The 12,597-nt window shown below is 44.7% G+C and overlaps 1 protein-coding gene across 1 annotated transcript in view; it reads left to right on the top strand.

The window, feature by feature from the left end:
• LOC117051905 (zinc finger protein 91-like) overlaps positions 1–12,597 on the top strand; it is a 186,517-nt gene that overhangs the window by 73,898 nt on the left and 100,022 nt on the right. Inside the window, exon 6 of the mRNA XM_033158630.1 lies at positions 3,336–4,363. Within this exon, the coding sequence (XP_033014521.1) occupies positions 3,336–4,363 (1,028 nt within the window). The remainder of the gene's footprint in view (positions 1–3,335; positions 4,364–12,597) is intronic.

Below are 12,597 nucleotides of genomic sequence, written 5' to 3'. Positions count from 1 at the left end.
GGCCACCTCATGAGAAGAGAAGACTCCCTGGAAAAGACCCTGATGTCAGAAAAGATGGAGGGCACAAGGAGAAGGGGACGACAGAGGACGAGATAGTATGGCAGTGTTCTCGAAGCTACCAACATGAGTCTGACCAAACTGCAGGAGACAGGAGTGCCTGGCGTGCTCTGGTCCATGGGGTCACGAAGAGTCAAACACGACTAAACGGTTAAACAATAACAATAGATGAAATGGGTACAAATGTCCAAATGTACTCAGCAAGGGAGTCTTTTACAGTAGTAATTTTATTAGTTACAGTCCAATTAATTACAGTCCAATAATTTCCTCATTATAAGAATCCCAAATTACAATACAGTTACTAACACCAATCATTTAGATACCAAATTATATAATTTAATTGGCACCCCGCATGCTAAAACTGATGGTTTGATGATTTTCTTCATTTCTGTGTTGCAAAATCTTATTAATTTCAATTACATTCCAGTCAAGATAACAATCCTTTATACAACAACTGCAATATTAATGATGTCCATTCATACTGAAACATCAAATAATATATAAAACTACAAGTGAGGCACTCCAGCTATATCCTTATTCTTCCAATGTGTGACAATCTTTCTGTTGGGGATGTTTCTTCCTATCCTTGTAAAATGTTCTGTCTATCATTTTCTGGTTGTTCTTCATCATTCCTTGGGCAGAGCTAATATCCCATTGTGGTTTCAGAAATTCTCCATCCTTCCGTCCTGTGCTTCATTGTTTTGCAATTTTAACAGCAGCAGCAAAAATCACACTGTCCCAATAAATAACCTGTTTTCACCATTTTTCTTCTCCGCCTGGGAAGGAGAGGGATCCGTTGAACTGCAAATGACTCAGTAATGAACCTTATCAGCTCCTTCACAACTTGCAGATTCCTTACATCCCACTGTGTGGCCGAAGATAAATGCACATTTAACCAATTAAATTAAACTCCAAGTCCTTTTAGCATTATTCAGGTACCGATATGAACTGGGAGTGAAGCCCCTTCCCCCCCGTTCCTGGGGGGAACTTGTGAGGAGAATTATCCTTAGTCATCCTTGTTTTCCTTTGCCAACGATCTCCCGCTGCTTCCATTAAGGCAGAGTGGAACCGGAAGCTAGCAGGGCAGACTTTGACCAACCCTATTTAGAGATGCACTGTTTCAGGCGCTTATGTTTCGAACTTAACTTTGTCTCCCCCAGGTGACAGAATGATGCCACCAAGACCTGCTCCTTCATCTTTTCCTGGTGGTGCAGGGGAGGCAGCGGCTGTGGACCCAGATCAGGTAGGGGGAAGGAACCTTGTGGGGAAAGACTGCTTGGATGCCGACTGGCTGGACACAGTTGGATGCAGAGGAATGGTGGGAAGAACCAGAGAAGAGGGAGCCGACTGGGAGGAGGAGGTGTCTGAAGGTGGAGAGGGAACAGGGCTCAGGGAGCAGAGGGAGTCTGTGGCAGAGAGCAACCCAGACTCAGAGGCAGAAGCTGCAGCAGGAGAGTGGGATGAGGAAGGCAGAGAGGGGTCTGGCCGCTGTAGAAAACAAGAGGGCCAAGTGTAATGGATCACGTGAATGTTCTCTAAGAGGACAGCCTTTTTCCTTTTCTGTTAGGGTCCAGTGTGCTTTGAAGAGGTAGCTTTGCATTTCACTGATGAGGAGTGGGCGTTGCTGGATCCTGACCAGAGAGCTCTGCATCAGGAGGTCATGGAGGAGAATCGTGGGATGTTGAACTCACTCGGTAAGGCTCCCTATTGGATCATCTTATCTGTTTTGCAATTCAAGGCATATATCTAGGTGACGAAACTGATATTTTGATGGAGCTCAACAGCACCACTCACAGCACATGGGATGCTAACATTCCCACAGTAAACCTTGGATGGATGGCTATTGATTGTTTTCCCTGTGAACATTCTTCCTCCAGTTTTGCCTTTGAAAACCATGATCAGGCTGTCTGAACTGCCCAGGCCTTCTTGAATGTTGGCATCAGAGTGATTTTGGGTGTTTTCTGCTTTTCTTTTTGCTTCTGTCTCTCTCTGGGTGACCAAAGAGTCGCTTGACATTGGAGATGGCACAGATTCCACGACTGGACCATACAAACTCCATCCCAAAAAAGAGCCAGGCTTTTTGAATCTCAGGCAGTGAACCCTGTAGTAACAATACAGTGGTCACTTGGGTTACGAACGCGTTCCATGCAGGAGGCGTGTTTGCAACCTGCAGCATCGGTAACCTGCAGTGCCGTGTCTGCACAAAGCGTGTTGTAGCGTTTCTGTGCATGCGTGAACGCTGGAAATAACACACAATCTGAAGCAGCCGTAACCCAAGGTGTGACACTAATGATAATTTTATTATTTTTACCCTGCTGGTCTGACTAGGTTGCCCCAGCCACTCTGGGCAGCTTCCAACAAATAGAAAAACATAATAAAACATCAAACATTTAAAACTTCCCAATATAGAGATACCTTCAGAAATCCTCTAAAAGTTGCATAGTTATTTCCTTGACATCTGATGGGACGGTGGGTGCCCCTACCAAGAAGGCCCCCTGTCTCGTCCCCTGTAACTTCTCACAATAATTTAACATTTGGGTAAGGAAGCTTGAATAATAATAATAATAATAATAATAATAATGCTGATATGACAATTTTCTGCTGCATTCTGTGATGTCGAGAATTTAAGAAAACATCCAAATCGGTTTAAGGTGATGCACATCAAAATTAAAAATTTTACCACTAAAGAAATTTAAATTTGGCAGCTGCTACACACATTTGTTCAGTATCCAAAAAGTGTTTTTCAGCACACAGAAGTTCCCGTTTTATTTTTATTCCCCTACTCTTACATCGCCCACCACAAGGCAGCTGACTATGATCACGTCTGTCCAGTCAGTGTTCCCAAATATTTCTCCAGCTCTTAAACTTTGTTTAGATTTATTACTGCATATTGAAGAATTTAGCATATTGAATATAACTTAATTTTGGACAGGGAACTTTCCAGCATTGGCGACCATTTAATAAAAGCACATTTTATTTATGAAGATAGCACAGATCCATATTTAAATTTTAACAAAATGACATTACCAAGTTAAGCTGTACAATTATCTTTTAAAAAATTGAGAGACAAAACATCTAATATTCAACTTGATTTGTATATGAAACATTATTACAGAACAAAAGGAACATTATAGCATCTAACTCCCTTCAGTTCTTTCCCTGTCACAAACATTAATTAGCATTGCTCCATAATTTGGGATTGCACTTATTCCCAAGGCTCTAATCCGTTTGCCTCTTAGTTTCAGGTGGTGATGAATTGGAAATGAAGAAGAAGGGCAACCACAAGGAAATCCACACAGTGGAGGAGCCATATCAGGATTCAGACTGTGGAGAGAACTCCGGTCACAGCTCCCATTCCTCTTCCCATCAAAGAAATTGCCTTGAGAAGAAACCCTATCAGTGCTTCGAGTGTGGAAAGAGCTTCAGTCACTACCGAAGTTTCACTTCCCATCAAAGAATTCATACAGGGGAGAAACCATATAAGTGCCTGGAGTGTGGAAAAAGCTTCACATGGAAAAAAGGTCTCACTGCCCATCAAAGAGTTCATACAGGGGAGAAATCATATCAGTGCTTGGAATGTGGAAAGAGCTTCACCTGGAAAGAAGGTCTCACTTGCCATCAAAGAATTCATACAGGGGAGAAACCATATCAGTGCTTGGAATGTGGAAAGAGCTTCAGTCAGGGCTCCCATCTCACTGCCCATCAAAGAATTCATACAGGGGAGAAACCCTATAAGTGTGTGGAATGTGGAAAGAGCTTCAGTCACTACCGAAGTTTCACTTCCCATCAAAGGATTCATACAGGGGAGAAACCATATAAGTGCCTGGAATGTGGAAAGAGCTTCAGTCAGGGCTCCCATCTCACTTCCCATCGAAGAATTCATACAGGGGAGAAACCCTATCAGTGCTTGGAATGTGGAAAGAGATTCACCTGGAAAGAGTGTTTCACTTCCCATAAAAGAATTCATACAGGAGAGAAACCCTATCATTGCGTGGAATGTGGAAAGAGCTTCAGTTGCTACCGAAGTCTCACTTCCCATCGAAGAATTCATACAGGGGAGAAACCATATCAGTGCATGGAATGTGGAAAGAGCTTCAGTCAGGGCTCCCATCTCACTTCCCATCAAAGAATTCATACAGGAGAGAAACCCTATCAGTGCTTGGAATGTGAAAAGAGCTTCACCTGGAAAATAAGTTTAATTTCCCATCAAACAATTCATACAGGGGAGAAACCCTATCAGTGCGTGGAATGTGGAAAGAGCTTCACTAGGAAAGAAAATCTCACTACTCATCAAAAAATACATACAGTGGAGGAATCATATCAGTGCTAGGAATGTGGAAAGAGTGTCATTCAAAAAGGAAATCTCACTTTCATCAAAGAGTACATACAAGGGAGGAATCATATCAGTGCCAAGTGTGTGATTGGAGGGATTTATGAAAGTCTGGCCTCATTTATTAAGTTATTTTAAAAACTATTGGAGCTCTTAAAAGGACTGAGAGCTGTCTGAAAGTGCTAAAATCGGGACAGGTTTGGACAAATTCGTTTCTCTTTGAAGGAAAATATTCCTTCTACTCTGAGCCACTTAAAGAGAATTGGATTCCTGCAAGACAACCACTCTTCTATGGACATCTAAATTGCTCTTTCCTCTTGGACACTTTTCTTTTTTATGGCTCCTCTCTTAAAGTAATTATTTGGTTATTTTGAATCTTAATGTGAGAAATTGGATTGTATGTTAAACAGCTTATGTGTGTTGGGTATCAGGCTGGAAGGAAGAGGGAGGGCTGGAAAAATGCAGGAAACAGGATCTCTTGGGAAATTCTGTGGACTTGACAAAGGTGCTGCTAGAAAAGGGAGAGAGAGATTCTGACTAGGGCAGTTCAAAAACAGTTAACACCAGGCCTGAGCAGAAAATCTTTGGAGCAAGACCCAGGGGACACGTCCCCATCTGAATTGGAACTTTTTTGCTGACTTAAAGAAAGACCGGAATAAAGAGATGAAGGAAAATTTGGAGAAGCTATTAGCCCTAATTGATAGAAATAATGAAATTGTGACAAATTTGACCACTAGAGACACTGACAAAGAAAACAGAAACGCTCGATGTCTCCATGAAAGGAATGGAGGAATAATCTGAAAAGCTGGAAAAGGAGGCAAATAAATGGAAATCAGAACAGGAGACGCTTAGGATTGGGTGGAAGGCAAGAGGCAATGCAGGTGCGCTGGCGGTCCTTGAGATGAGATGGAAAGCCCAGACTCTGAGACTGAGAGGAGGGAGGAGAGCAGGATTTTAGCAAAGGTTTGAGCGGAGTGGCTGGGAGTTGGAGAGGAATTCATAGAGGAGGCGCCACCCTCCTCACAGCTGGGGGCGGTGGTTTTTGGGTAGAAAACCAATGTGAATGAACCCCCCAGTGCCACCCCCTGGCTGGTCTTCCTGTCTTCAGGGGAAATTGGCAGCCAAAAGAGGAATCCTGGAAGGGGACACTCCAGACTCATCTAGTCCAACCCCTGCAATTCAGGAACCCCGGCTCTTATTTCCACCAGCTCCCTTGAACTGAGCAGCTCAGATGCCTGAAGCTGGAGCTTTTGGACGGCTGTTTCCATCCCCCCTGCCTTCTGCTGGCATGCCCAGTTGGAAGTTGTAGTCCAAAGCAGATTGAGGGGGGCTGGTCCTGGAGGGCCAGCTGAAGCCGTTGTGCTGTGCCCCCCGGCCTGGCAAGGCCTCCTGGACCAGCCCCCCCTCAATATCAGGCCTTTGTGTTTCTGTGGCTCTTGTGAGTCTGAGATCATGGAGTTGAAGGGACCCCAAGGGTCATCAAGGCCCACCCGCTGCAATGCAGAAACGACAGCTGAAATGTTCGCTTGTGGGGTCTGGACTAGGGGGTGTTTCAGGTGGTTTTCAAGTTGGAACTAAGTTTTTGGCCCTTTGCGAAAAGGACATGCCACAAAGTGTGTGTGTGTGGGGGGTCTTTTCAGTGCCAGGATACAAGGTGCTCTCTTGACCTGGGAGCCAATCCTTCTCCACACCCCCTATAAAATGGGTCTTCCCCTCATCTTCTCCTTGCAGGACCCCCTTGCCTTCCTCTTTGCTCAGAGAGTCAGAACCAACTCTCTCTCAAGGGACCCTGGAGCCAAACCCTTCCAGAGTTTTCTCATTCTTCTCCCACTCCTCGCACCCACCCACCAACTCTCTACCTTGATTTCAAACAGCCATGAATTCTTCCCAGACCCACAAATGTAAACTATCTCCTGAGTTCCCCCCACTTTCAGGTGTGTCAGTGAGGGAGGGGGGTGCAGGGATCACGTTCAGGTGTTGAAATGCCAGGAAGAGGCAGTGGGGGGGGGGCGTCCTCTAGCTTCTCAAGGGAAGGAATACTTTCTCACTGCTCTTGAGATGTACAGAAATCTGTTTTCCAAATTTTTAACAACACAGGCCTGCTGTGATGGGCTTCCTTTTTTTCCTTGCCACAAAAATATTCCAGTTAACTGCCTCTTTGTCGATCGTTATTTTTCCTGACTTTATTTTAAGGTAAAGATGTATCTTTAAGACACTGTACTTACTGCTGCTTTTTTCTATTCTGGGTTTGAATAAAAATTAATCTGTGGACTAACATTATTGCTTTTTGTGTGGTCTTTTCCTGTTGCCTTATATACAACGGATGCATATTTATTCATTTATTTGCTCATGGCTTATATCGGGGGTCAGCAACCTTTTTCAGCAAGGGGCTGGTCCACTTGTAGCAGTGGCCCAAAGGGGCCACAATGAATATGATAATGTGAACCCCAATAAATCATTTAATAATGCAACACACTGACCACTATTTTTTTGGGGGGGGGGAGCAAATTCCTATGTCCCCCCCAAATAACCCAGAGATGCATTTTAAATAAAAGTACACAGTCTACTCACGTAAAAACATGGTGATTCCTGGACCATCCGTGGGCCGGATAGAGAAGGCGATTGGGCCTTAGGTTTCCTACCCCTGTGTAAGAGAGAGCGGGCAAGTCAGTGTGAGTGGCAAGTTAAAACCCACACAGAAACATACTCGGAGATAAAGAACAACCAGTTGAATGAAGTAGTGAAGTTATTTTATTAACAGAAGGAAAAATTCATGTCAGAAAATGACCAGCAAGCGCCAAGCCAAAGAGACTCGGGATGACCCAGTGCAGGGAGAATCCTAGTACTGAGTTAGAAATGATGAGGTTTAGATTGGAATTTGCTAAAACTGAGGCGGAAAAAGAAAAACATAAAGTTGAAGCAGAGAAAGAAAGAGAACAGGCCAGAATCGCAGCTGAGCTTCAGTTAGCAGAGATACAGGCTGAGAGAGAGAGAGAGAGAGAGAGAGAGAGAGAGAGAGAGAGCAGGTTATCCCAAGAAGAAAGAGACAGGGAGGCCATGAAAAAGAGATGTTTCCTTTTAAAATGGAGGAGATTAAGCCAAGGACAGAACTGCCACAACCAATGTTGGGGGCTGGAGATTTTACCTCAGCGAATATAAAGAGGTTCCCGAACTATGTAAACGGTGATGATGTGCAGGCAGACTTGTAAAGATTTAAACATTTCTGAGGAAAAGTGGATGCTGTACTTAACACCCACAGATATGTGGAATTTTGAGTGAAACGTACTCAGATCTCAGAGAGGATGAAACCTCCGATCACTTCACATTTAAAGAGAGAGAGAAAGTGCGCTTTAGTCAACAGAACAAAGCCCAAAAGCCTTTCGTGAAATTAAAAGAAAACCAGGAGAGACTGATGCCCAACTGGGGAGCCGAATTGACAAAGCTCTGGACAGATAGGGTTGCCAGGTGTCCACTATTTGAGTGGACAGTCCACTTTTTGCACATTATGTTCACTATTTTTTTTTCACAAAATAGTGGACATTTTTTAATTCAAAAGCTTTATGATGAAATGGTATTTTAATAAGTGTTAAAATGTTTGTAAGAAAATATATAATTTAATTTAATTTAAACCCCCCTCCCCTGCTTGTCCGCTATTTTTTGGAAGCAGACCTGCCAACCCTATGGACAGGTGGCTGGAAGGGAGGAAAGTAACTCAGTAACTCAAGTCTCTACCTTAGTAGATGAAATCGAAGGAGACTTAGGGGGAGCAGTAATACTCAGTCCCTTCAAGAAAAGTAAAGATTGGAAACCCAGAAAGAAAGTTAGGACTCAAAACGACAACCCTGAAGGGTGGGCCCAGCGCTGCCAGGGGAAAAAGAGCCATTGCGTTGTCACATATTAAATTGGTGGCAGTGTTGTGATACGAAGTTAAAACCCACACAGAAACATACCCAGAGACACAGAACAACCAGTTTAATAAAGCAGTGAAGTTATTTTATTCCAAAAAGGAAAATTTCCTGTCAGAAAACGACCAGCAAGTGCCATGCCAAAGAGACTCGGGGTGACCCAGTGCAGGGAGCTGCTGCGTCTGAGGAAAATCCGAATACTGAATTAGAGATGATGAGGTTAAGGTTAGAACTGGCTAAGGTTGGAGCAGAGAAAGAAAAACATAAAGTTGAAGCAGAGAAAGAAAGAGGACAGAATTGAAGCAGACTTTCAGCTAGCAGAGATACAGGCCGAGAGAGAGATGGCAGAGAGAGAGAGAGCAGGTTAGCCCAAGAAGAACGAGGCAGGGAGGCCAAGGTGGCCCATCAAAAAGACAGTTACAGGTAGGTAGCCGTGCTGGTCTGCCATAGTCCAAACAAAATAAAACAAAATAAAAATAATTCCTTCCTGTAGCACCTTAAGAGACCAGCTAAGTTTGTTCTTGGTATGAGCTTTCATGTGCACGCACACTTCTTCAGACAGGTTTCTTATAAAAATGGAGGAGATTAAGCCCAGGGCAGAATTGCCGCAACCAATGTTGGGGGCTGGAGATTTTACCTCAGCGAATATAAAGTATGTAAAAGGTGATGGATGGTGTGCAGGCCTAATGGTCAAAGCTTCAAAATGACAGTTTGCTATGAGGCAAGTAAAATATTTAGGTCACGTCTGCGGGGGTGGAAATCTGGAGCAAGGTAAAGGTCCTTCAAGCCATGCTGCTCCTTTATATGACACTGTGAAGAAAGACCACCCAGACAAGATAATTTGGAGGGACCAGTGCCAGGCAGCATTTGAACATTTAAAAACAGCCCTAAGAACAGAGCCTATTTTAAGGGCTCCCTCCTTCCTAGAGCCCTTTATCCTTTTTACGGTGAGGTTATCAGCCTTGACGCAGCAATGGGCAGGAACTGAAAAACATTAGGTTTTTCTTTTCTTTTCTTGGAGTTTGTTTCAATTCACAAATACAATTTAGAATACATTTAAAGCACATTTAAACTCGCATTTCCAACATTTGCATCTCATAATAAACATATATACAGCAAGATTGTCCTCGTACCTATCTAAAGGTTTCGGGACGGTGTTATAATAATTCTCATAACATCCACAATTACATTATCTTTCCCTCTTATCTGGGCAACGTCAAAATTATAATCTTGCAAATGCTGCAAGCTCCATTTTATCAGCTTGCTGTTGGTACCCTTCACTTGGTTTAGGGGAATGGTCAGTGCAGAGAGTAAACGTCCGTCGTCGTCCCCCCACAAGTAAGGTTTTAACTTGTCAATAGCCCTCCAAGAGTTTCCTACTTAAATGTAGGATCGAGTGCAATTGTCTATCCTCCCCCTTCTGGCAAAGAGTTGCCCCAACTCCTATATTGGAGGCACCCGTAAAAACTAGGCCCCTTGGATGGTGGATTAATACATCAAGGATTCAGGAAGTGGTGAGTTCCGGAACCAGGGATGGAAAGCCAGCTGCTCAGCCCCAGCAGGAGCGTCTCCCTTCTTAGCCGTGCCGCTGAGAAGATCCATCAATCATCTGCTCCGACGTGCGTCTGCGACTCAAGATGCTGTGCATCCAAGAGCACACGTTCCTCAGAGTAATCACACAACAGATCAGGCTTGAGGCGTGAAGGGGTTTGGGGATGAAGGGGAAATGCTCAAGAGAACCTCTCTCACATTTCCTTGCCCAACTGCTGCACAACAGTCTTGCAGTGCAGCCAGCTTCGTGTTCACAGCAGCTGCTGCTGCGGCAGCCACCATCTTGGGTCACTTACAGCCCCAGAAACAAGGGGCTGGGGACAGGGGATTTCTGAGGAATTGTGAGATCCGGGGATCCTAGACCGGCACAACCTCACACCTCCAGCCAATCCCTTGCAATTCACCAAGAATGTAGAAAGCCAGCTCTCCAGCCCTCTGCTTCTCCTCCAGAACGGCAAATTCCTGCCTTTTCCTTCCAGCAGCATGAAACCCAAAGCACAGCAAAGGAATCGCCAGACAGCCCAAGTAATGCAATCAGTGGTCATTTTTGAGGTACCCTGGCAAACAGGATTTCTGCTGTAGACCGCCTCTTGGTGATGTATGTATGATGTATTGGGGGGTGGTCTTGGGCTCCAGGGTGGGCAGTCCCAAATGCCTGTATAAGGGCTTGCATGCCATTGTTCGGAGCCCCTCCTGCCTCCAGCATGTGGTAGTGAAACAGTTAATAAAGATCAGGCTTACTAGCTGCTTTGCTTCTCAATGTTCTCTGGTTGGCCTCTCTTATTTTCTCCTACCGATAGAGAACCTACAAAAGGACTCTATATGGGCTCCTGGGTACCCCAGAAGGGAAAAGGAGCAGTTTTTTCTTACAACAGCTGTCTGTGGACAAATGCCGGCTCCCTCGGCCTGAAAGAGAGATGAGCACCACAACCCCATAGTCGCCTTTGACTGGACTTAACCGTCCAGGGGTCCTTTACCTTTTTACCTTCCATAGTACTCACCTTCCCTTATGCAGCAAAACCTTCATATAAAATCAGCCCTATGTCGGATCGACACCATTCCAGCTTCATTTTACTCAGGGAACAAATGGCTCCCCAAGGGGGAACTTGGGAAACAAGACAGCCATAATCCCTGAAACCTGAGATCTCGTATTCAGCAGCCTCTTGCACAAGAGATAATCCCTGGATTCCTGGCAAAAGGGTGCCAGACAAGTAGTCCTCCCATGGACAATAGCAGACCATCCAGGAATGGAGTAGGTCCTTGGTCAGGACAAAGAAATGTGATTACCTGACGGGGAAACCCAGGAACTTGTAGATATTTATCACTTGATGGGTGTGAGGTGGAGGGCAAGGGAGGGATGAACTGGTTTCTGCCAAGAAAACACCCCGTTTGTGACATATGTATGCTGCACCTATGATGTATGCATGATGCTTCACCCAGGGTGTTTATAAGAAAAGGGAAAACTGATTAAAGGAGCATCCCTTTGTTCGGGGCTTCTTCCTGCTTCTTCCATGGGGCAGGTAGAAGTCCTGTTGCAAAAGTCTTTTAAACAAAGATCAGGCCTACAGGCTGCTGTTTTGCTCCTATATTCCTGGCTGGTGTCTTTGTTTGACAATCTGTGAGGGGACACTCATTAAAGTTGCAGATGACACCAAACTGGGAAGGGTAGCTAATGCCGCAGAAGACAGAATCAGGATTCAACATGAGCTGAACAGATTGGAGACCTGGGCACAAGCTAACGAAAGGCATTTCAATAGGGACATATGTAAAGTTCTGCACTTGGGCAGTAAGAGCCAGATGCACAAATATAAGGCGGGACTTCAAAGGACATCTAGTCCAACCCCCTGCAATGCAGGAATCTCAAATCAATGAGAGATGGCCATCCAACTTTTGCTTAAAAACCTCCCAGGAAGAGGAGGCCACCACCCTCTGACAGAGTCTTTTCCACTGTTGAACTGCTCTTACTGTCAGAGAGATCTTCCTGAACTTTAATATTAGAATCTCCATTCCTGGTATCTTGAAGCCATTGGTTCGAATCCCACCATCCAGAGCAGGAGAAAACAAGGAGCACCATCAATTTGCAGCATGGAGGCACTGGAAGAGGAAGCACTGTGAACCTCTCTACTCATGGTGAGAATCACCGTGGCATCTTCAGATCGAGGACACTATACAAATTTAATAGCTATAGAAATAATAAGGTACGTTAATTGCTTGTGTGGTAAGAATTTACTTCTACGCCAGGAGTTTGTTACTCAGGTGAAGGAACACCTGAAATAAAAACACGGGACCAAGAGAATGAGAGCAAACTCGAGAGTCCTGCAGGCACCCAGTTTATTCAAACTATTGCAATAGGACAGCCTTGCTAACCAGTTGTCCAGCAGAGTGGCCAGTTCGAAAAGGCTGCCAGGAGGCACATCAGAAGAAGGCTTATATACACAGCACACCAAGACTCATAAAATGCTACAACACCCTCCCACTTGAATCAAGAAAGGTCACAGGTCATGGGATGCATGGCTCAATGCGGATATCGACTCCTCTGAAATTACCTTGGGGTGTCCCAGGGTGCCCAGGTCATTTGGGTCTCATATTTCTCACTTTGACACCATGCCCATGGCAACCGGGACTTCCATGGGACTGTTGACATTTCTATCCCCTATCTTACTTCCCTGGTACCAAAAGATGTCAAAGACCTTGGAGGAGAGATGCCAATTCTCACACGGATGCTAGCTCAACACAGACCTCTTACCCAAAACA

The sequence above is a fragment of the Lacerta agilis genome, chromosome 8 (assembly GCF_009819535.1).
Source record: "Lacerta agilis isolate rLacAgi1 chromosome 8, rLacAgi1.pri, whole genome shotgun sequence".
Taxonomy (NCBI): Eukaryota; Metazoa; Chordata; class Lepidosauria; order Squamata; family Lacertidae; genus Lacerta; species Lacerta agilis.
This window is presented reverse-complemented; position numbering and strand designations above follow the sequence as displayed.